General features: G+C 43.1%; 1 protein-coding gene across 1 annotated transcript; it reads left to right on the top strand.

The window, feature by feature from the left end:
• The first annotated feature begins 2170 nt into the window (after positions 1 to 2170).
• LOC146359075 (b(0,+)-type amino acid transporter 1-like) lies at positions 2171 to 25262 on the top strand. The gene is made up of 6 exons (XM_084826527.1): positions 2171 to 2871; positions 6864 to 6997; positions 16987 to 17116; positions 19827 to 19951; positions 21421 to 21508; positions 24067 to 25262. Exons 1-6 carry the CDS (start codon positions 2182 to 2184, stop codon positions 24298 to 24300), a joined length of 1401 nt encoding a protein of 466 aa, XP_084682653.1. The 5' UTR covers positions 2171 to 2181; the 3' UTR covers positions 24301 to 25262.
• Positions 25263 to 25948: the final 686 nt, after the last annotated feature.

Genomic DNA, 25948 nt, shown 5'->3' with positions numbered 1-25948 from the left:
GCCACAACAAGGCAGTGATCCATGAAGGGGACGGGCTCCCTTAGGCAGCGGCTAACGGCGACCACATGATTTGTAATTGAGAACTTCCCCTCTTGGCAATGCTCTATAAGGTTCAATGAAACAGTGCCATCTAGTGGCTGTATTATACCATGCCAACTTTACATAGTCAGGATATCCCGCATTAATTTTAAATAGCGCATGATCTCTTATCTTTTTAAAAGCGAGAGTACCGGGGGAAGGCATGGGAGATGCCTGGAGGTTGACGATGTCATGTGAAGGACCCGCAAACTTCCGTTAGTGGCCAAACACGAACATGCAATAAATTGCTCGTGTGGAGAAGTCCCCAAAGACATCAACAATGGTACAGATTCCTCTGTGTTTCCAACCACTGTTTCCTTTACTACTATGTCTGTATGGAGCACAGAATTATACGGTAGCTATGGCATAGACGTATCTTCTCTCAAAAATACATTTTACAAAATAGAGTTGTTTTACTGTTTATTGACCAGTAGATGGCAACAGGTGATTAGTTCCAAAGGAGATCAACCACAGTAATCCAGAATCTATACAGTATGCATCAATATGCATTTCCAGAATTAGTGGTATTAGGAGTGAGGGATGCCCTACTTCTGTGGTTTTTGCTGTGCCTTTATTAAGAATTATAATTTATATAAATTATAATTTAATAAAAAATAAGAAGCACTAAAGATCACATGGTAATGATCACATGCCATCCATGGTCTTTGTTAAGAGCTGTCATGAAACAAATATATCCCCATGCAAAGTGGATGCCTTATACTCCATTCATGGTACTTCCCCTCTTCCCCAAGATTAAAACATGATAGGTAATATTAGGACTGACCCTAATAATTGCCATGAATATTACAACTAAATGCAAGATGATAAATATACATAGACTCATTGATCCAGACTCATCTAATGCAGCTCCTTCCTTGCTTTGGTAACATTTAGAACAATATACTTTAAGAATAAAATGGTATGGCACTTACAAAGGATTTTTCAGGTACCAGACACAGCAGTTCCCCCAGGGATTCCAATGGGAGGTGGATGTTTGAATCTTCAGTGGTGTGACAGATTACCTTGGTGAATGTGGGTCCAGGCAGTGAGGCACGTAAAACATGAAAAATTGTTTGCAATCATTAAACTTAAGTTTTAATTAAAGTTAGTTACATTTACACCCTCCATGTCTTCTTGTTTGAATTTCACAAATTCTGTTAATGAACCTCTTGACTGAATCTGGGACCTTTTGCATAAAATGCATCTGGTCTGCCCTGGAGCTATGATCCATTCCACCATCATATGACAATATTGAATTTTTCCAGAGGGGTAGCTGTGTTAGTCTATTGCAGAATTAGCAACAAAGAGTCTTGTGCCACCTTAAAGACTAACACATTTATTCTGGCATAAACTTTAATGGATACCGTCCACTTCATCAGATGCTTGAAGTGTTAATCACAAATTGGCATATTTATATACACATGGTGGGGTGGAGGAGATGTAAACTGTGCTGTCAGAGGGAACTGACAGTTTTGTTTTCGGAGGGAATTGTCTTTGTATGTCAAATATGATGCCACATGTATTTCATGGGACTCTTAAGAACTTTTATCCTTTATCTTTGATCCACTATCTATTACCTAGACAACAATGTTGTGACACAAGTTTATGGTGAACTATGCTCAAACTGCTTTTATCAATCGGTCACAAAGAATAAAGTACAGCCAGGGGGTGGGGTGGGGGGAGGCTTATTTTCTCCTATCTCACCTGAAGCTCAAAGGAACTAACCAGTCTTAAGGCCCCAAAGAGCAAGAACTTCCTTTGCTTGCATCTAGGAAAGCAAGAGGAAAACACTTAGCAGGATCTGGGCCAAAATGAAACCATCCTGCCTTCCTCACCCCACCCTGCCTTTAACAAGTAGAAAAGCTTGAACAAATTGCTACAAGCAAAGGCTTGGAGAAACTCGAGTACACCAGCCAAACATGGCAAGACACTTTTTTTCGCTTATTATCTGCAATCATTAACTTAAAAGTGCCCGCTCTGTCTTTATTCCTGATGATCTGTGTTGCTGTCACTTCTAACTTCGCTGAAGAAACGAGTTCTGCTTCTTCCAACGTGGGAAAGGGAAGAACAAATCTACCAGGCCCAGATGCTCAGCTAAGCGAGATGGCAGAGACCTTGAAACTGAAGCGAGAGATTGGACTGACCAGTGCTGTGTCCTTAATTGCTGGAACTATGATTGGCTCGGGTATTTTTATGTCCCCAGAGTGGGTACTGCGTTATATAGGTAGCCCTGGAGGTAGTCTCCTTATCTGGGCAGCCTGTGGCTTACTGGCCACCTTTGGGGCCCTGTCATATGCTGAACTGGGAACTTTAATTAAAGAGTCCGGAGGTGAATATATCTACATTCTGAGGAATTTTGGCTCTCTCCCTGCTTTTCTTTTCGCATTTACCTCAGTCCTTGTGGCGAGACCGGCTGGCCTGGCAGCTGTCTCACTGAGCTTTGCTGAATATGCTGTGGCTCCCTTCTATCCTGGGTGCTCTTTACCTGAGGTGGCCGTCAAATGCACCGCTGTGGCCTGCATCGTGCTTTTAGCCTTTGCCAACTGTCTCAGCGTGAGGCTAGCCACCTCTGTGATGAACTTGTTTACAGCTGCGAAGCTCCTGGCATTACTGGTCATTGCAGTGGGAGGAGGGGTGTTGCTTGCTCAGGGGCAAACACAAAGTTTCCACAATGCCTTTCTCAACACAAAAAGGGATGCTGGGGCTATTGGAATTGCATTTTATCAAGGGCTCTGGTCTTTCGATGGATGGAACAACCTGAATTATGTGACTGAGGAAATTAAGAACCCTGAAGTGAGTGAAGAATTTCTTTTAAAAAGTTAAAATATATGTTTATAGATAACACACTGAGATAGATAGATAGATAGATAGATAGATAGATAGATAGATAGATAGAGTGTGTGTGTGTGGCCTGCAGATTTCACAGCTAGGGTTGCTGTTTGCCTGGATTCTGGACATGCCACTTGGTGCCTGTTTGGTCCATTAGCTGGCCTAGATTCTCAGCTTTCATTTTAAGCTAGTCCTACAGCAGGGGTGGACAGAAGGCAGATCGCAAGAAATTTTGCACTTCAACTCCCAGAAGCCCCTGCCAGCAAGGCCAATTGTCAGGAATTATGGGCGTTCAAGTCAAAAACATCTGGAGATTTACTTTCTGCCTACCCCTGCCTTATAGAGTCATTGGTATGAGACAAAATATGTAGGCACTATTATGCCTAATCATTTTAAGAGAAATGAGCCCGCTCTCACCTTCAGTTGTTGTAGCCAATGAGGGAAGTCACACCTTTGACTTGACATGTAAGGCAAGCTCTGTGATATTCAAAGAGGTAGGAAAAGAATAGGGCACACTTCCCCAACCTGGTGATTTTCTGGTTTCTTTTTAAGACTCCCCTGACCCTCCCTTAGGGTAGAAGTGAGAGCAGCTCACCAAAAATAATGAAGAAATCAAGGAATTTAGCATAGCTGTGGTTGGGAAGCACCATGATCACTGCCCAACAAAGGGAGTAGCAAAGAGAGGAGTTCTTGTTCTTTCTAATTCAGGTCTTAATTTGTATGGGAAATGTGATTATTTTTCTTTAAAAAAACTTCATAAATGTTTAAAAATGGGCAATACCAATACAGTCCATTATTCCCATGTTGTAGACTGAGGGCTGTGGCAGAGAGAGAAAGAGAGATTGAGAGAGAGAGGCTTATGACAACCTTGCAATATAGTCCACTATTAATTTTGCAAGGTAGAGAAGTGAGGCTGAGGCTGATTTGGATTTCCATCCAAATATCCCCCATACAGGACACCCCTCAGGTTGCAGCAAATGTCAGTCTAGTTCAATTACCCCCTTTGATTCCCACCCCAGCCTCAGTCCAGAGGCCAATTGCATGTAGAAACCTTATATTCCATTTATTGGCATGCAGATGTGTTGCATTTTTAAATGTTAAAAACAAAAACAAAAGCAAACAAGTTGAATAATATACACATTACCCAGGTTAAGGGAACTGGAATATGGCAACTTTGTTCATACCTTCCCCACAAAATTGCACTTATTTCCTACCTTGGAATTCTTGTAATTAATGGCAGCGTAGTGCTGGAGGGGGTGATGATTACATTATAACACTTGTAAACAGTTATGATGATTAAGGGCCCAATGTTAAATCTTTACACCGGGGTCAGCAACTTGTGGCCCTCCAGATGTTTTGGTTTACAATTCTCATCAGCCCTAGCCAGCATAGCCAGTGGTGAGGGATCATGGGAGTTGTAGGACAAAACATCTGGAGGGCCACATGTTGCCCACCCCTGTTTGCTGGGCTGGGCGTGTTCTGTACATGGTTGTTACTTAATTTTTCGCTTGCTCATGATTTTAAGAAAAATACAAATGGTTTAATTTCAGTACTTGACGTGTGTGTGTCTGGGCATACGCATCAATTAATTGGGTTCTGAAGGTATACTTTGTTTCAATATGAGTTGATTATGTTATCCCTGTAGCAAAACACTTGTGAGGTTCTTTATCAAAAATACGTTATCATTTAGCTTCAGTTTGTTTCACTCCCCGTAGCAATTTCAGTATAACTCCCTTTCTTCCTGACAAGCGAGGCTTTTATTTAAGAGTGGTGGCATGTATGACTACTATACTCTGGTCGTCTTGTTTATTTTGGGGAGGCTTCTTAGTGAGAAATGTGGTTGACAAAAGATGGGGTTCCTGAAACGTTGCATTTGTGACATGAGATGGCAGCACTCAATTGCAACATACCCAAGTTTCAAACCATGAATTATGGATTCACAAATTACATCATGATGATATATGAATTGTGGATTCACTAATTATAAAATAAGAGGGGTCAGCAATCCATGTTCTTAGCTGGGATTTCAAGTTCGGATTTTAAATTGCAGCTTATGCATCTGATACATACAAACTGAACTTTGATACTTCTTGCTTCTTGTAACTTAAATAGCAGGCAAAGTCTAATGTCAGAAGTTTAGAAGTACATACTTTTTAGTCAATCAGTGTCAGCCTTCAGTATTCTTTCCGAAAGATGTGTAAATGATATCATCAGCTACAAGAGATAAGTGAACATGTCAATGTAGGCTCAGTAAAGCAGAGAACAGGTGGGGGAGGGGGATAACGAAGATGTATACACTAAAATGGATATTACACTACTCCAAAATAGCTCTCCAGAACTTTTCTTTAGGCTAGATGTTAAGCAATGGGGGAGTGGGCAAAGAGAGCTGGCTTAGAGAGCGATCCTATGGTTTCTGCAGAGCGTCCCAGGGACCATAGGATGGCTTGGAAAACCCCTTCCGAGGTCAGAGACAGCGCTTTGACCTTGGAAGGGGGAGTCGGAGATCTGACCTTCAACCCCAAGCCCTCACAGCCAGCACGGAGAGAACTGCACTGGCTACCCTCAAGGGTCGGAAAATAGACCTTGGAGGAGGAGGAGGAGGAGGAGGAGGAAAGGGGGTGTTCCAGTGGCCCAGGAGGGGAGGAGACTGGAGAGGCCAGGATACAAGATATCCTGTATCTTGTATCCTGGCCTCTAGCCTCCTTCCTTTCTCCTCCGAAGTGCCCTTGCTAGATGGACTGAAAAGCCCATCTAGTAAAAACTGCACAGAATGGAGGATGGGGAGGCAAAGTTCTCCTCTGTTGCTCCTCCCATCCTGCCAGCTTCAGCCCAGCAGGGCATAGGAATCTTGGAAGCCTCTGCGTTTGGGGGCTTCCAAGCAGCGAGGGCATAGTCCATAGGACTGCACCCTTAATGTTATAGCCACAAATGTTGCATTTGGTCACAGTCTTTAAATGGATGTTAGAGGAGGAGACAGCAGGATTAAAGTCCTATCCTACACATATTTACTCAGAAGTAAGTCCCACCATACTCAGTGAAAATTACTCCTAAGTGGTTTAAAGTTTTGTTATTGGTGCAAAAACCCTAAACAACTTGGGACCAGGATATTTGAGAGAGCACCTTTTCCCTTACTAGCATGCTGGGTCACTGAGCGCATCCGATGAGGCACTGTTAGTGGTTCTGCATGAACCTGCGGTCCATTTGGAGAGTAGAGCCTTCAGTGTATTGGCTTCCTCTCTGTGGAACTCCCTGCCTCTTGATGTCAGGCAGGCTCCAACATTGTTCCATTTTCAGTGCCTGCTGAAGACATTTTTATTTAAACAAATCTTTCCTGACTGACCAACTATGGTTTTGTTAATTTGATTCTGAAGATTTTAATTCTTCAAATACAGAAAATTCTGTATTTTCTTTCTTGTTTCTTTCTTTTTATTGTTCACCACTCAGGAATCTTATTAGATGTAGACTGGTATATAAATCCTGTAAATAAATGTGTTTGGATTGCAGCCATTGTGTGTGTGTGTGTGTGTGTGTGTGTGAGAGAGAGAGAGAGAGAGAGAGAGAGGTATAGATATAATATAGGTATAATCTCACACTATATATGTTAAATATTAAACTTTTGTCCTCCAACTAGTGGAAATGCGCAGTATACAAAGTGTTGTACAATACAGAGAGGTTTCTTGTACAACGTATTTGCACAGTTTGCCATTTGCTCTCATTGGATGTCATATTTTTGTATTGAATATATACCATTTAACTAGTGCCCATTTTACTTTTAGTTATTTTGCCCACCCCCATTCTTCCTTTTGTGACTTTTGGGGAAAGACCAGTTTTGTGTGGGCATTTTTGTTTTAATTTATTTTCAGTGAAGAGTTCAAATATAGATTTTTATGCAAGAAATAGCATGCAGATGCAGATGTATATGACACACATTACTGTGTACCTCATTTTCTCTTCAGGTGAACCTGCCAAGGGCAATGATGATTGCTATTCCTTTGGTTACCTGCTTCTATTTGCTGGTAAATGTGAGCTATTTTGCAGCCATGGCTCCTGCTGAGGTTCTGTCTTCAGGTGCTGTGGCCATTACCTGGGGGTAAGCTACGCTCCTAAGCTACACTTATATTTACCAAAAGCAACCATGTCTTACCCATTCTACAGTTCTCACACATCTATGATCAACAGTGTATGAAAGTGACTGTTCTGGTAACAACTGCATGTTATCCCATTCAGACTATTGTACTGTAAGCACAGCAACTTTACTGTTGCAATTGATCAATGTGGTATAGGAGGGCAGCAGGGCAATAGCCTTTCTGAAGTTCAAAATCCTCTCACTTATCTCCCCCACACCCAGATCCCATAAGATACACATCAGCACTGATTCCACTCTCCATTTCACTGGGCAAGGCAAAGAGAACGGGCGGGGGAGGGGGGAGCCCTTCAGCAGGAAGGAGGCAAGAAAACTGTTGGGAAAGGCTGATTGCTGCCCTCGAAGCCACTGCTGTTTGCTTTCAGGACTGCAGTGGTGCATGGTCAGCCGTTAATATTTTTAAAACAATATTTTTCAATGCACAACCACAAATCTCTGTACCTGTGCAGTAACAATTTAATAGGAACTATCTGATACTTGCAGCTGCGGATCTCTGTAAGTGTGCACCGGCAAATAATTTTTTAAAAAAATAAGGGGCTCATGATGCTCCCCCATCAATGGTGGCCAACAAGTGACCTCTACTTCATCCGCACTGAGCCACCCCTCAACCCACCCCCCAAGGTGAAAGGAGAAGGCAGGAAGAAATGTTGCCAAACCAGTTCCATAGGCCGAAGCCACTCCCACCAGCATAAGTTAGTGATTATACTGTGAATATCTCTACACCAGCTTAAAATCCTGCATTTAAAATGGGGCTTTCTGCTTCCATTTTAAATACAGGATCACGACGGACTCTGTGTACACGTGCTTCCTTCCCCGCTCCTTCTTTTCCCCCTCCTTCCCCCCCTTATCTGAGACTTCCATATGTTTCATTATACAGCTGCTATACAGGCACTGTGGTCTAGGTCCTCTTACTGTGGCTTTTCCTTTTTCATGAGGGAACTCAAGTGGAACTCAAGTGCTGTAATTTGATAGCTCATTATCTCTGATCCTTTAAAAAATGGAATAAAAGTCATTTAGTGCAAGAGACGCTCTGGAGGTTGACGACATCATCTAAAGGACCCACAAACTTCTGTGAGTCACCAGTCTCAGTAGCAGGATAAAAGCTCCGTGTGAAGAAGCCCTGTGATGTTAGCACATACCAAAATTTATACTACATCGAAACTGTAAGACACACACAAAAGGCTGTCATAAATGCAGCCTGAAGAAAGGCAGCTTGTGTCGTATAAATGGAAAATAAGTGCCATGAGATATCTGGGCATACTTGGTAAGTTGTCTGATTGAGACTATCAGCGCAAACCCATGAGCTGCCACCCTGCACCAGAGCAACATCGTAGAGGACCAAAGGCAAGGTTCTCTGCACCAGAACAAAGGAATAACCTTTTCCACTGGTATTTCTTTATTTATTGTATGGCACATTTACATCGCATTACAATAAAAACATAGAGCATAATAAATATGAAATGGAAAATATAAAATATAAAATATAGACAGGAATATTACAAACATATGTCTAGGTTACAGATATAGTTTTTTACTTCTGTTGTCACAGCCAGGAAATCAGCAAAGTCTCCACTGTAGGCTCGGTTTTGACACTCTGTCACTATATGTTGGATAGTTTGTTTTTCAGCCCCACAATCACAATTTAATGATGTTGTTTTGCCCCATTTATAAAGGGCATCTGCACATCTACCATGACCCGTGCGAATTTGGTTCAAGGTTGTCCATATTGCATGGGGATGGTCAAATCCAGGTGGTTTTTCCACGATGCAGGGCAAGCTTCGGCATTGTGGAGGGCAATTTCCTAGCCAATGTTGTTTCCACGTGTTGTGGATATTGAAATCATCTTCTAGAAGTGCTTTAGCAGTAGAAATGACTGGATGTCTTGATCTTAACCTGTTTCGCTCCAAGTAGGTTACGTCATTTAATATTGGTAGCTGGAGATTGTCAATAATCTTCCGGTATTCTTGAAGAAGGGCGCTGCTTCGTCTTGCATCTGGAGGTGGTATATGGCTCAAAACAGGCAGCCAGTATGTGGGAGTAGATCGTATCATCTCACTAACAATACGCATTGCCTCATGCAGTTGTGTATCGATCTTTCTTGTGTGCGGACCATTAAGCCACACTGGGGCACAGTATTCTGCTGCTGAGTAAACCAGACTGAGTGTGGTCGTTCTTAGCGTATCCGCTGTCGAGCCCCAGCTAGTGCCGCATAGTTTGTGTAGAATGTTATTTCTACTTCTCAGTTTGGCAGCAGTCTTCATCAAGTGTTCTTTATAGGAAAGCGTCCTATCCAGTGTGACCCCAAGATATTTGGGATGCATGTTGTGATTGAGCTGGTTTCCCTTAAATTGAACGTTGAGCTCTTTGCCTGCTGATCTATTACAAAGGTGGAAGCATGTTACTTCCGTCTTTGTTGGATTGGGCTGTAACCTCCACTTATAGAAATATTTATCCAGTGTGTCTAGATCGGAAGTGAGGACATCTTCATTTGTCTCAAAGGATTTATGTTGTATGGCTATAGCCCAATCATTCGCATAGCCAAACTTCCTAGACTTTGTGTGTGGTATGTCAGCTATGTATAGATTGAAAAGGAGAGGTGCAAGAACCAAGCCTTGTGGTGGTCCGTTATTTAAAATTTTAGGGACGCTAGTATCCTCTCCTATAGTCACAGAGAAAGTTCTTCCAGCAAGCATATTATCAATAAGTCAGGTAGTTTTTCAGCACGAGGTTACTTGTATTAATTTATAAAGTAGTCCGTGTCTTCACACTGTATCATACGCTGCACTTAAATCTATAAAAGCAGCTGATGTTTTTTGCTTCACCTGATATCCTGCTTCTATATAGGTTGTTAGTGAGAGCACTTGGTCAGCGCAGCTTCGTGCGGGGCGAAATCCAGCTGGTTCCACTGGAATTATCTGGAGTATCTTCTGGCTGATTCTATTATGCAGAAGCCTTTCGAGAAGCTTATAGACAGTGCTTAGCAGTGCGATTGGTCGATAGCTCTTTGGTTGGTCATTTGTTTTTCCCAGTTTGAGTATTGCGATGATTTTTGCTTGCTTCATCTTGTGTGGTATTATACCTGTTTCCATAATATCCGAAAAGAATTCTGCCAACCATCTGTTTGCATATTTTCCACAATGCAGGAGGAATTCAGGATGTATACCATCATGTCCAGGTGACTTGCCAGCTTTTATATCCTTGAGTGCATTTGTAATTTCAAAGGGGGGGAAAAGGCGTGAATAGTCAGATTCAGAATACTCAGAAGCAAACGAGAGAACTGTCTACAAGCACGCATGCCGCTTTTGGTGTAGGGAAGGGTTTTCACCATATACGCAACAGAGCCTTTGCCTTCCTACCTGGTCTCCAGTGTAGTTCTCAGGCAGTAGCAGCAACCCAGTGGTATTTGGTAGACGCCACAGGGGACTAGCATTACTCGGCCTGTATTCTTTGCTGTTGCATGTAGCCAAGTTAAAAATGACATCTCGGCAGTCTGCATTCATGATTGTAAAGTGGCTATCTTACAGAGATTCAGTCGCATTGCAGAAGCAAACGAGAGAACTGTCTACAAGCATGCATGCCGCTTTTGGTGTAGGGAAGGGTTTTCACCATATACGCAACAGAGCTTTTGCCTTCCTACTGCTCAAGCACCAGGTGCACGACCTTGGGGCTCCACCCAGCAGAATGAGCAGGGCTGCCTTCTCCCATTAAGTAATGCATGTTACTGTTTAAAGAGCCTTTCCCGCACCACCCTGGCAGTGGAGACTGGTGGCTCCAATGTCAGTGGGACAATGAATCCGCTCCGGGTTTCAGTCAGAACCAGTCAGAACTCTAAAGGAGTTCTCCAAGGTGTGGAAGCTCTTTTAGAGTTCTGACTGGTTCTGACTGAAACCCAGAGCAGATTCACTGCCCCGCTGACATCGGAGCCGCCAGCCATCATGGCACGCTGGCAAGATCATTAAGTTCAGAGGCAAAACTTACCACCACTGATCACATGTGCTATCTCTCCAATGTCCTGTGAAGCAACCCCCATTTTTAAAAGAAGCTCGCAATGTTGTGTGAAGGTGGCCGGCTGCTGTTTTAGGAAAAGATGGGTGAAAGACAAAAGCCACACGGCATATCAGGGTCTAGCCACTGGCTTGTCTGCCCTGGGATGATGTCAGGCGTCCAGCTTAGGAAAACAGAGGTGTGGAAGCTGGATTGTAAGAACAGACTGAAAGCAAAACTGAAATAAGACCAAATGATGGTTGTATTGATTTTATAGAAATAGAGGCCTAAAATTGGAATATATTATAATCTCTTATATTGGGAGAACCAGTAGTTACATATATTTTGAGTTTCCCTGAACTCTTTGTCAGGGAAAATTAGTTTGCACAAGCAAGTGGCATGAGCTGAGCTCTTATGTGTCCATTTTAGGTTTCAGTTTGGGTTTCCCAGCAGACAAAAGAAGACTGAAGTAAAACACACTCCAGGAGCTTTATAATCCTGGATGGGGAGATTTGTAAGAACAATATTTAAGAAGTTCTTGTGTTCCCATGGCAACATCTATATTATTAAATTCCTGAAAAGTAGCTGTGTTTGTCTGTTGTCTGCAGAAACAACACTGTGTCACCCTGAAGACTGATTTACAGTGCAATCCTATACATGTCTACTCAGAAGTAATTCCCACTGACTTTAATGGGGCTTATTCCAAAGTAACTGGGTATATGGTTGCAGCCTTCTTGTGGCATAAGCTTTCCTAGCTGTGATCCCTTCTTCATCAAATGCATGAGGTGAGCAGTGAAGGTGCTGAATGCTATAAGCAAACATGGGTCTGGGTTACACATAAAACCCACGAAGAGACTTGCGGCACCTGAAAGGCTAACACTTTTATTCTGACATAAACTTTCACAAACACACTGTCTACTTCAACAGGTGCATGATGAAGTGTACAATGTCCAAGAAAGCTTGTGCCAGGATAAACGTGTTGGGCTGTCAGCTGCCACAAGACTCTTTGTGGTTTCTGCTGCAACAGACTAACATGGGTACCCCTTTGGAAGTTGTTTCATGAAACAAAGTCAGCCATGTTTTGAGATCTCCAGATCTCCTCATCAGGCAAGATGTTACAAAGGGGGCTGGTGAGAGAGGAGGAAAAAATAAGTCTGACTTGATGTTCAATTCATGAAGTCTGCATGTTCAGAATCTTAAGATGGAGTAAGAGGTTCAGCCTTAAAAGGATCACGCTGTATTAGGTGTCATGCAATTTTTAGGTTCTACTTAGGAATGTTCAGACAAAGAAACATGTAATGCCTGATTCCTCATTTTTTATTCATCTGTCTGTCTGTCTGTCTGTCTATCTAACCTCAATAAGAGACCAGACTGTTATGCAAAGTGAGATTAAAAGACTCTGGAATTCTGGAAGTGGAGAGACCCTCCAGCATGAAGTTAATAATTGCTAGGCATCCACAGGTCCATAGATATTGATGGACCTGTGGATGCACATTCAAACACACTCCAGCTTTTGCAGGCTGGTGTTCTGTCGGCACACTATCCCACTAGTCCCATGTAGTGTTTATGATTACTGTGATTTATCTTTTTATAGCATTTTTATAGTCCCCCAAGCTGGTGCCCTCCAGATGAACTACAGTTTGAATTACAGCTCCAGTCATCCCTTTCCATGGGCCATGTTGGCTAGGGCTGATGAGAGATGTAGTCCAAAACATCTGGAGGGCACCAGCTTGCGGAAGGCTCTATATACACATTCCCTGACTAACCTCTGGGGAGAAAAAGACTGTTAGCTGAGACAAGTGAAAAATCTCATTTAACTATGTCAAGATGACCTCTCCATGCACTTCCCTTACCTCTCATTCCTGATTAACAAGGCATTTGCTAAGGTTCTCCTTTGTTACTCTTTCCCTCCCCAACCCCAACCCCTCACCCCACTTTAAAGCCCTTTCCCCTCTCATGCCTGATTAACCTTTTCATTCCTGGGAACCATGCCAGAGTGTAGGAAGGGAAGAGGACGACCAAATGGTGTGTCCCAGAGAACGGCTTATCTCACAGAGCAGATGGAGAAGTAGGAGGTCACAGATACACCAGGAAGTGGAACATTAGCAACTGTAACACCATGCTTACTTTTCTCAGGATAAGGCACTGCTGACTCTCTCTCTCTCTCTCTCTCTTTGTAGTCACTTATTTTTCCTTATTAAATTAAGAACTTATTTTTGTTTACAAAGTGAGAAGCTGGTTGACAATCAGACATTTGCTGTTGTGTCACAGTCTGGCAGAAGCACTCTTGCATACTGGGCAGAGCATTTCATTTCATTTTCATTGTTACATTTCAATACAACCCAACAGTGAAAGCTCTCTGGGCGGTTTACAGAGATTAAGATCCCAAAATATAATATAACAGCATAATATCAAACCTTGAACATACAAAAATATAAAACCATTTTTTAAACAATCAACAATAACAATCCCAGGACCTGTCAAATACCTGTGAGTAGAGGAAAGTCTTAGGCGATTTCTGCATGAGGCATTTATCGTGTGCTTGTGATTGGCCACTCACAGAAGCTTGCAGGTCTGTCAGGGTGGAAACTGAGCCGATAGAACCCCAGAGCAGTTCTGATTCTGAGGAGGATCAGCAATCCGTGGGAGAGGAGCCAGCTCATCCCACACAGGCACAGCAGCTGGCAGAGATTCCTCCTGCCGGCATTCCTGAGATAGATAGTGACACTGGCAGTGAGAAAGTACGGGAGGGGGGCTTGCTAGACGCTTGACACAGACGCAGGGAGCGACGAACGATGGAGGGCGCGGAAAGGAGGCGTAGCGCCTGTTTGGTGCACAAGCAATGGCTGCCTCCCATGGACCCAAGGGAAAGAGGGAGGATCTCTCCATAGCCCATAAGTTCAGGGTCCGCAAGTGATTCTCCTTCAAACGGGGACCAACTGCCTACTCGGAGCATAGGCTACTCTGTTGTTCCTTGCTTAGTCGCTGGTGATTAGCATCTGAAAGAGTCATTAAGTTGTAAAAGGATTAAAGCCTTGAAAAGAATCCTTTTGTCTGTGTCTTGAGTTGGCTATTGGTACTGAAAGTTGGTACTGAAAGAGGCCGCTAGGGCACTCCTGACAAGGTCCTTTACACGACATCATCAACCTCCAGGACATCTTCAGTGGTTTTTCCCGGTTATCCTTAAAACAAATTGGAGATAAGCTGGAATATAACATATATACCCCACCATTTCTGCAGGCTGTAGTGCCGGTGTACCACAATAATTCTACCACTAGATGGCACGGTTTTATTGAAAAATATAGAAAGCCTCAGTAAGGCTGCTGAGAGGGCATCTTCAATTCTGCGCCACGTTCATTGTCTAAAGGAGCCAGTCTTAGTTACGCCACAGAAATGGAAGCAAAATGCTGCGGGATTTTCCGTTAATATAGAGGCACCTACACTTTTGGGGAGATGCCCATCAGAGACTAGTGGCAGGCAAGGCGAAATAAATACCATGAAGTAGCTCGGAAGTCCTAAATGGCCAGCTGCAAAATGGCTGGACATCAGGGAAACACAGTGAGGGAAAACACTGGGGAACATCACATGACCAGGATCAGTGAGGTAATGGCTAGGTGAAAGACAGGGCTATCATGCCAAAGTAAATGCAGAGGGTTGGTACAAACCACAACAGAAGTGCAGACAAGCCGAATTAAGGAAAACAATCGGACTAAAAGTAGTCTCAGAAAAACTGGTTTTTCCTGCGAAAATGTCCGGGATGGCTGTGGGATGGCCACAACATCATATGCCCCAAACAACCTCCAAACGCAGCTACCTCTCAGTGAATCACTCGTGGAGACACCCCCAGGTGATCTGTGTGCCTGCTCAGTCTGCTGCCCAGGTGCTAGCCGGTGATGGGCAACTTCAAGGCCCCCCATTTCTCTCCCTTCTTGATTCTTTATCTTTAAAATGGACTAGACAGTCCATTGAGGACACCTTCAAATAGAGAACCGTCCTCTGTGAAGTAGGACACATGACCACTTCCTACCAACCAAATGTAATTAGAATGGCTTGCCAGTATGTATTTAAAACAGTAACCAAAACAGGAAGCCAATCTTGTAGATCCAATCCTTGAGAGTTATATTGAAAGCAATTTATAGGCAAAACTGTCTATAATTTCTGGCATTATTATAGCGTTTTTATTCTTAGATCATTTTTCATATTTTTCTTTTTGTTGTTTTTCATACTTCTGTGCTTGCTTTGGTATCTTGTTGCTATCTACTTTGGGCTTCCTTTTGGAACTAAAATAAATAATAGTTTTCCTGGCTGTTAGCATTACCTGCTGACCCTTGGTGATTTTAATGAGATATTTTATTGCTTGATCACTATTTTATTGATTGGTTTTATTGTATTTTATTTTGATTTTACATTGTGAACTGCTTTGGGATTTAACAAAGAAAAGTGAATTTTCCCCCCTGAAACAAATAAATAAGGGAAAATGGGATGGAAATAAAAAATAAAAATGAAATATAATTTGAAGAATGGTTCCACAAGCCAGAGGTATTTGCGTAGAAAGTGGGACATCTTCTTGCATCTCAGCTCCAAATTGCAGCATTAGTATCACTGACCTAGTTTAATTAAGACAGAAATCCCCTATCTGGGGACTGCGACTCCCATAATGCCCAACCAAATGGCCATGGTAGCTGGGAATTATGGGAGTTGCAGTCCAGCATACTTGGAAGATACCTGACTGGGGAAGGATGGGGAGGGAAAAGAATGTACTGTGCATGTAAACTAGGTCAGTTTTGTTCTGGTTTAGGAGTGTTTCCACATTAAGCAACTCCCCCACAAAAACCCACATCCTTCGAGGAGTTTCCTGCTTTCAGTTTCTTTGCGGGATTAGGAAGGGCTTCTTTACACGCAGCCACGTGGTTTGAACTGAGGGAATGCCTCCCTCCCTGGCGTGTGTGCAAAGGCGGGGGGGGGGGGAGTCTTGTTTTCGTAGCTTACTTCTGCTATACTTTATTGCTTTTTTCACAGCCCCCAGGAAACCTCTGACTTCCTTCTGAATAGAGATAATACCACGCTATAAGTCTGCAACCCTCAGCACACTTACTTGGGAGTAAGCTGTACTGAACTCAGTGGGACTTACTTCTGAGTATACATAAGCTCACCCTGTAAGTCTGCAACCCTTGGCACACTTACTTGGGAGTAAGCCCCACTGAACTTAATAGGGTGCTCTGAAACAGCAGAGGATGTTGCTTCGGAGCTTGGTGGGGTGGGGGATCAGATGTGTCTCCCTTCATTGCAGGGAGGCACTTTACCCTCTTGTCCCTCCAGCTGAGAAATGCAGAGGCAGGAGATGCAATTGGCAGGCGATTCTTGACCTCACGCCCGTCAAATCTGCTCGGGTCTCCTTCCCTGCCACCCTGCTCCCATTCTCAGTGCCTTTGTCATCCTGACGACACCTCCAGCAACTGAAAACAAATGCCCACAGCAGGCAGACAGTGCGGTTTCTTCTGCTATGGAAGAATTTCACGTGGAGGTCATGGCGCTCCTGTTCTGTGGACTGGGGAAAATACTACATTTTTGTATTTGGGGAAAACACCGGATAGGCTGGGGGGAAATGGCAGGAGACACCCTGGAGGTAATGGAGTCATCTAAAGAGCCTGCAAACTTTCGTGACAGAGCCATCTCAATAGCAGGATAAAAGCTCCGTGTGATGAACCCCTAGGAGTCCAGGGATAAACCAGTACAAGTCCCCATTGAGATAGAAGCAACTGGCCAGGCCAGGGAGATGTTGAAGAATCTCTGGTGGAGCATGAATCTGAATGTCAGGGTGCAAAATCTTAGCACAGGACCCGAAGAACCGGTTTACCTTCTATCAATAGTTGCATGTGACTTAAACAGAACTAGGCTGGTTTCCTTTCTTAGCCATATTGTCATCATTCTTTCTCAATTTCCTTCCATAGGAATAAGGTCCTGGGCAGCTGGGTGTGGCTGATGTCACTGTCAGTTGCACTTTCTTCATTTGGATCGGCAAACGGAACATTCTTCAGTGGAGGCCGCATGTGCTATATTGCAGCAAGGGAAGGCCATATGGTAAGGATGCCAGCCCGCTGATATTCCTGCTACATTTGTGTGCCTACGCACATATGCATAAAACGATTATTTACCCTCTTACATCCATTGTAATCCTATTGAAGACAAATCAGTCTCTTACTATTGTTACATGCATGTTTGACTCCTTTGTGTCTGCCTGGAAGCCAGCTAGGACAGCTGCTGCAGATTCTCAGGGGCTGTGGCCCATACTATAATAGGTTACAAAAAACCCACCATGGCTCATTTGTCATGGGGGGAGGAGTGGAAGATACTATAGCACCTCAAATTTTATTCTCTGATTTGCGTTCCTTTTTATGTGATTGGTGTTAGGTCCTCTTTCCTCTCTTTCAAGGGAGGCCAACTTCTTTGTTAACTGTGTGCCGTTTATAATAATATTGTGGTGCTGTAGTGCACACATATGGCGCCCCCTTGTGCCTTGGTGTGGTTTTGCCTTTGACATACTGAGCCAAGGTGCAGGCAAGCAGCACAGTCGCACACAGCGGTGCAGCCCTGATAGAACTCCGTGGCCCCTGTTCTCTCCTGCCTCTGAGCATCACAGAGTTCTACTACCTGTGCAACTCTGTGCCACAGGCGAAGTCTATCACCTATGTTCTATAACCGTTAAGAGATTAATCTTCCATGACCCAGTTGAACCAATCTGGCAATTCATCTTGGATTATGTGAGTTAGGGCGCAATCCTGTCGAGATAGGTGGCCGCCTCCGAACTTGGAGGGAGCAATCTTATGGCCGCTAGACAGTGGCTAAACGGCCATAGGATATGCCATTTTCTGGGAACTGACCTCAGAGCCCGCGCTCATTGCAAGACGAGCACAGAGCAGCTGAAAAGGGGCATAGCTGGGGGGATTCCGGGGTGGGGATGGCGTAGCTGCATGTATGACACATCCAGTGTGTCATACAGCAGCCTCCTTCCATGCTCCATGCTCCTGCAGCTAGACAGCGGCAATCGGCTGTCTAGCCAAAAAAGCAGGGCAGGAAAAGCGCGGAAGGAATGATCCCTTCCACGCTTCTCCTGCCCTGCTTAGGATAGGTGGTCACCTCCGAGTTCTAAATATGCCTAAATATGCTGAGGATTGTGGGCTAGGAGAATTATTTTTAGAATTCCTGGCGATTTGATCTGATGTGCTGGTATTCCTGGGGAGAACCACTGTAATCCTATACTCACAGTACCTGAGAGTAAGTCCCATTAAATTAAGTGGGGCTTACTTATGAGCAGGTGTATATAAGATTGCTCTGTATATTGGTTGCACTTAGGTTCCATTGAAGTTAATGGAACAAGTTAATCACAACTTTAGTCCTACTAATTTGAATGGAACTAAGTACAACTAACTTACTCTGGATCCAATCCATAGACTTTCAATCTAATATATAACCACTTTAGTGATTCACCAATGAGGCTTCCACCTGTTGACCACAGCCCTGTATTCCCTTATCTCTGGTTGCCTGCTGAAAATGGCTTATTAATTTAATCAACAGAAGTATCAATCCATTGATTCTTCTCCTCTGTTTTAAGGCTGCAATCCTTATCCACCCACCTGGAAGTAAGCCAGGTCTCAGTGGTTCTTGCCACTGAACTCAGTGGTGAATAAAAGTATAGGATAGGATTCCACTGCAAATCGATTTATAAAGAATTGATGCATGTATTGATCACACCACCTCCTCTGTCCTTTCTCTACCTCAGAAGAGCTCTGTGAACTCCAAACCCTCTGGAGCCCAAGAGCTGGGAATGTCTGAAGAAGCTGTTGAATGAAGGTGCCAGTTTGGGCCCCACTGTAATTTCTTTTTCGTTGCAAAATGTGTGAATTCCGAACTTTCAAACAATACAGGAACCAAGCATATCAGAGCTTGGTATGTGACTTGTGTCACCCATACAGGGTAGGAGAACACAATGTTAGTGTTATGTGTTTGGGGTCAGTCTATACTACCTCCAGGTAGTATACTCCCTTACCATTCAGTGCTGCTGAGTACAAATAGACTGAGAATTTCTCCCAATGCAGACTTTTGGGCAAGTTACCAAAGGTTGTCTTGAACTGGTAGGAAGGCCTGAGAGGGTAGGAAGAAATGAATCTGGGGGAAGGCTGAATCTTAGACAAAGGGAGAACGGCTTTTATCTTGCAGATTAAGAGGAAGACCCACTGGGCAGCTGGGAGGAAGTAAGGTTTGCTTGGAGTTCTGTTGTTGTATGCCTTCATCCTGAGCACAGTGTAAATAAACCTTTATAAAAGAAACACCACAAGTCTCCAGTGCTCTTCTTCTGGGAAACTGAAGTATGAATAAGCGCTGATGCCCCTGCAAGTTCACCCCTCTCAGGAATGGGGTGCAGAAGCATAACACTATCTAAGTGTGTCCACTTGAAAGTACTGTAAGTACCACTGACATCCAATGGGGCTTACATCAAGTAAGTTTGTTTGGAATTGCAGTGTTCAGAGATTCATCACGTGTTAGAAAGAATCCAGATTGGCTCCTGGTTGGCAGGATGTTGGTTAAAAATTGTGAAATTCAAAATGAAATGAATGTAATGCAACAGAAATAATCTTGTGAGACTTTAGTTTACTTCTCAAAGTACAACTGCCATATTTACTGCTCATTTGCAATTAAAACTTTGGAGAGAGTTCTATGGATGTGAAGGATCAAAATGACACTTTCAGCATTGATTTTATTATTGACTTTTGCTTTATGTCTTCATTTTCAGCCAAATATTCTATCTATGGCTCACATAAAACACCTCACACCTTCCCCTGCTCTCATATTTACCTCAGTGGTGTCTATAATTATGGTTATTCCTGGAAGTTTCAGCCAGATAGTAAACCTTTTCAGGTTTGTATGTTTAGTATTCTTGTTATTTCTCAACAACACTGGTTTCTCAGCATCATTTTGTTCATATTTTAGCCCTATTCAGGTGTTATTTGCCTGAACCCAACAAGGGAAGTGCTGAGCCCCACTTCCAACATCCCTGCGTGCAGTGGCTCCACCCCCGACCTCCCCACATAGTGTGGAGCGTGAAGGTCTGAAGGAGGATTCTAAGCTGGCACACTTAGGGCTGTGTCGGCAGCGTGAGCATATATGGCCCTGCTCCTCTCACTATTGATTCAGACAACAATACCTGAACAGGACTTTTCTCTTCCACAATTGTCTCTTGCTTTGAAAGTGACAAAAACTCATAGCAAATTTTCTTAGTCTTTACTTAATAAGATGCTCATTGTGAGAGTATGTGTGTGTGTGCCTGTGTGTGCAAGAGGAAGAGGGAGAAAAATGTGCCACTGTGTTGTTCTTATAATTTATATAATGTCAACAGTGTGCATAGCACTTTACAGAGTACAAGAGGACAGGTCATCCCCACAAGGAGCTTACAGTCTAAAGTGTGTGTGTGTGTGTGTGTGTGTGTGAGAGAGAGAGAGAGAGAGAGAGAGAGAACATGTCAGAAAAGTGCTCTGTGTACATGAGCAAGAGACAAGACGATCACAGCACAGCATGTTTTTTTTTTTTTTTTTGGTTTTTTTTGTTAAACATTGTGCAGCTTACAGTAAGTTTTTCAAGAGGTTGGCTGCTAGAACTAAAAGCTGAGAATTTACAAGACTAAAATACTGTTGACCTAAATTCAGTGTTGCCCCAACCTGCAGAGAATAAGGATGGGGTTGAAAGACTAAAACAAAGTATGGATGTGTAGAGGCTAATTTGTAAGTGAGCACAATACATGAAAGAATAATGTGCTTACTGCTTATATGGTGCAGAAGTTAATGTTTTGTTTTGTGTATGAATGAATTTGTAAGAACCTTGATTGTCCTCTCAAATTTACTGTTTTAATTGTAGAATATCACATTAAAATAAGTATATTTTGAGGTATTCTCAATATGGTTATATGCCTCAGATTTAAGTATTTTAAACATTGGTCTGGGACATTCATGTATGTTTGGTGGGATTGTCCAAAGATTAGAGAGTAGTAGAAAGAAGTGCTTCAGACAGTTAGGACCATGAGTGGGTAGGGTCTAACTGACAATTAAGCTGTTTTACTACTAAGGCAATATATGAGCTTTGCAGCTTGGTTTTATGCAAAGCTATTGAAACCAATAGGTTTAGCCATACACAGCTGCATAGGACCAGGTTGCTAGTTAGAAAAACAAAATATAATTTTGCTCAATATCTATTGTAGCTGCAAAGCTAACTAATGCTAAAATCAGGAAAGAATCAAGTGTTGGATGATCTTTTAGTACTTAAACATTGTTAGTAGCAGCAGGAATTGCATGATTGACCATAGACTAGATGCTACTAATTTTATTTCTATACAGTTTTACAGCTTGGCTTTTTTATGGGATAACTATTACTGGTCTCCTGTACTTAAAGATTAAGAAACCAGAATTGCCAAGATCTTATAAGGTGAGTCCTTTAAAAAACAAGTGTGCACGCACACACACTCACGCACACACACACGCACACAGTTGTACAGAATACACTTCACGTAAATCTAACCCGCAGTAATATAGCATTAGAGCTAGCCCACCACTATTTTATTTGTAGGGCTGATTCTAGAATAATTCATTTGGATGCCACTTTGAGTGCAGTAGAGTTATCAGACATTCCTTTAAGCTCTTCTTTCCTGTATTGCTTGGGTGAGTTCCAGTTATTGCAGCCTTCACAGGCTGCTTGGAGAGGTGTAGCACTTTTGCATTCAACCCTTGCCTATTCTGGCTAATAACATGTGGCTGACGGGGGCTGACCAATTCCGTATGCTTCCAGATACTAGGGAGCAGTAGAGAATGTCCTGTAGCTTGATCAGTTCCTGATTCCTGCTCCCTTCTCTTCCCTTCCTCTTCTTTTTTCCTCCTTTCTCCGCCTCTGCAACAAGCGCCCTGTGCTCTTCCCAGAGAGGAAGCATATCTCATACCTTTGTTCGCTTACACTCATGCACCCAGCTGTAGGTGGTGCTTGTAGTTAAAAAGTGTTTGATAGCCTTCTCTGAAGATGTGTATAAAAGCAGTAATAAAGTAAGTTGATTGATTTAAACTTATTCTAAGAAATTTCTTCCAAGATGCTTCTTCGCTCTAGCCTGCATTTATTGCTTCCAATACTAAATTCTGTGTTACCACTTTGTCTTTATATACGATTCTGCTGTAAGTCACACTAGATGTTCCAATAGTGAATACTTCATTGCCCAAACTAGACATGATGTGGCAGAACTGTGAACAGGATCTTCCACTTTGTTTTCTTTTTTTAAATGGTAATATTAGGCATTGGGTGAGGGTAGGTTAATTCTGAACTTTCTCCCTGTCCCCCTGTTTTGGGCTGGAGTTGACCTATAAATGCCCAGAATATCTGGAGGACTGCCTTCTCTGGTGTAAGTGCCATTTCTTCATTAAAATGCCCTTTAGCAGTATTTGCCCCACAGGACAAAACATACAGGTACCACAGGTACCTGGGGGTTGTATCCTACTCTGTCTGTCTACCCCCTCCCTCCTCTAGCCTCCTGCACCTCGTCAAATCTGCTCTGGAGGGTCGGGGAACCCTGGCACAGATTTGGGGTGGACGGCACTGCAAGGGAGCAGAGAGGAAGGAGAAATTCCATTGCACAGGGAGTTCACTTTTGGGGTGCTGGATGTCACCCTGTATGTGATGCCCTATGGGGCAAATGGCTGTAGGGCTCACTACTTCGAATATATCACAGATCTTCATTGGTTTGGGGTTTGTTTCCGATCTCAATTCAAAGGGCTGCTGTTGACCTATAAAGCCCAAAACAGAGTATCTGAAGCACTGCCTTCTATGAATCTGCCTGTTTAGTGGAGTTGTCATCTGAGGCCCAGCTCCAACTGTCCCTGTCTCTGGAGATCACTGGGGTAGTTACTAGGCACAAGGCCTTCCCAGTGGTGGCACCCAGCTTCTAGCACAGGCTCCTGAGAGATGTTCACTGGATGTGTGCTCTTTCTTCATTTTGGCCCTAAGTTATATTTGGTTTATTTGAAAGTGCAGTTTATATTTGTTAGCTGTTTGCTGCTACTTGGCTAGATCTACTTTTCTTTAATGTGTGTTTTTATCTGAATTGTATTTCATATCTTTTTGTTTTGTAAGCCACCCAGGGAACATGTGTTGATTTGTGGCCATATAAATCAAGTAAGGTGATGATGATGACAATGCCGACAATGTTGTTAACTGGTAATTTCAGCAAGGCTTAAATAAATAACTTTAGGGAGAGCAAAGAGATTGCAGACTTTTTTCCTTTCCTTTTCTTTTTGCTACTGCCCTTGGCAGGGGTGCAGGTGGGCCTTTTGGCCAGAAAGTTTTGTCCCTTCCAAGTAGCTTGCTCCTGCTGGTTGGTTTGGAAGCTGGGGGAGTGAGTGAGTGAGAGAGGGAGAGAGAGAGAGGGAGGGGGGGCATCTTTAATTTGAAACCACCCACAGCGTTTTATTTTTAAATATCAAACTCTGACTTTACTAAGACTGTTTGATAATCTTTGCCTCCATTTCCAATGTTTGGGCTTTGAGTGCCATTGCTTATGGAGCTAAAACAGAACCATCCATGCAAAAAGGCTTGGTGGATCCCCAAGGTTTGCAGAAATAAAACAAGACAGGAAAAACCCTAAATACCTCCCCCCAGACCCAATGAGGATTGAATATATTCAGTGACCAGTGTAGGCTGACTGACTTAGAGAAAAATTTGAAAACTGGGGGAGGAGAATGGAATGGAGTATACTGGAAGAAGGCCTGGCTGGCTGGCTCAATCCCTGATCAGCAGCAGCACTCCATGCTGCAACATTTTGTTGCAGGTTCCACTTGTTTAATCTGCTGTGATTCATGAAGCAATGCTACTTTTCCAGTCAGTTGTGTGAGGTAGCAGGAAATATTTTGTGAGAGGTCAGTTGTGAGAGGTACCTACAACCACTAGTTCCCTGGAAGTCATTCCCAAATATATGCCCAATAAAAATCTTTATTCTCTTTACACAGGTACCAATCATCATACCGATCATTTTCCTGATGACATCTATCTACCTTGTCCTGGCACCCATCGCTGACCAGCCTCAGATCGAATTCCTCTATGTCGTCCTATTCATTTTAAGCGGCATCATCTTTTATTTCCCCTTGGTTCACTACAAGTATCACCCTGCATGCTTACGAAAATTCACTTTGCATTTGCAGCTGCTTCTGGAAGTTGCCCCAACTGAAAAGAATGTGAACTGATGTGAGATTCACACGGCTGCTTTGAGAGACGCAGTAATCGCCTGTAAACTTCTGTACATCTGATCAGAACCATTCAGCTAAAGGGATGAAATGAAATGAGTATATCACAAGCCTAAGTTTGGTACGACACCAAAAACGTCGATGCAGTTTTTGGAGGGAGCAATCCTATGGCTGCTAGTCAGTGGCTAGACAGCCATAGGGTACGTGGTTTTCCGGGTACCGACCTCGGAGCACGTGGTCCAAGGTCAGTTCCCAGAGAACCAACCTTCCCCCCGTTCCACACTGCCTCGCAGGCAGTGCGGAATGGCCCTGTGCTCCCTGCTCGGAAGAGGAGCACAGAGTGGCCGAAACGGAGAGTTCTGGGGGGAGTTCCAGGGCAGGAAAGGCGGAAATGCTGGTACGACACATCGTATGTGTTGTCTGGTAGCCTCCTTCCCCGCTCCGCTGTCCCGTGGCTAAACAGCTGAAATCAGCTGTCTAGCCGCAAATACAGGGCAGGAGAAGCGTGGAGGGGACGATCCCCGCCGTGCTTCTCCTGCCCTGCATTGGCTAGGCAGTCACTTCTGAGGCGGCCCCTTATCCTCATAGGATTTCACCCTAAGTGACCTTGCATGTTTCATGCATACACTATAACCATTGACTTCCCATAAAGTTAAAAGCAAGTATATAGAGCCCATTTCAAGCCCTGTATCAGCCTTCCCCAATCTGGCACCCTCCAGATGCATTGGATTACAACTGGCTGGGAATAATGGGCATTGTAGTCATCTAGAGGACACCAGGTTGGGGGAGGCTGCCCTCGATGAAGGGAACATTTTGAATATAATGGCTTTATAGTTTATCTATTGTGAAAGCTGCTTGTGTTACCATAGGAACTGGATCCTTTTGAAAATTTATACAGGGCAAAATCTGAAACATAATATTTATATAAAAGAACCTACCAAAATAAATTCTTGTGTGTATTGAATCTGTGTCCTGGAATTCACTCAACTGATCATCTCCAAAGAGGGTGTTGAGAGCATCTGCCATTTCATAGTATAATAGCAGTTTTGCTCACGTAACCCTCTTTGTCAAGTGCTTAGGACACTTTATGTAAAAATAATGTAATCAATTATATTTTAAAACCCTTTAAAACATTTTTTTAAAAGAAGACATGGTAGAAGAATGGAAAATAAATGCCTTGTGGAATCCAACAGTAGAGTTTTTAAAAGGAATATGGACTTGTACAGTGGTCTTTCAGAGCAAAAGGGAAGAAGAGGGAATGGATGTTTCCTGGAGCATGTGAATGGGAAGCAAAAGAGAGCAGTATACCCAATTGATGCTGTCTCTCAGAACCATATGTGAACATCCAGAACTGTAATCTTTGGTGTTCTGTGCATGCAGTCCATATTTCTGAAGTGGCTAGTTGTGAGTAGGGATATATGAGAATTTCATTTCAGTTTTCAAATCATTTGAATTTACCCCATTCGTAACCCTGGATACGAGTGCATGTTTTCAAAAAAATTCTGCGCATTCCTGAACTTGTGATCGCATTTGAAAAATATTCATTTTTTGAACAACAACACCTTGAAATGCACATTTTCCAAAAAATATGCATCTTCATGCTTTAGTCATTTGGGGGAAAGTGCACTTTTGAAAAATGTGCACAGAA

Source organism: Heloderma suspectum, chromosome 1, assembly GCF_057233095.1.
Source record: "Heloderma suspectum isolate Gila_16-S chromosome 1, 16-S_ref, whole genome shotgun sequence".
NCBI classification, from domain to species: Eukaryota; Metazoa; Chordata; class Lepidosauria; order Squamata; family Helodermatidae; genus Heloderma; species Heloderma suspectum.
The sequence above is the reverse complement of the archived record's forward strand: the minus strand, read 5'-3'. Positions and strand labels throughout refer to the sequence as shown.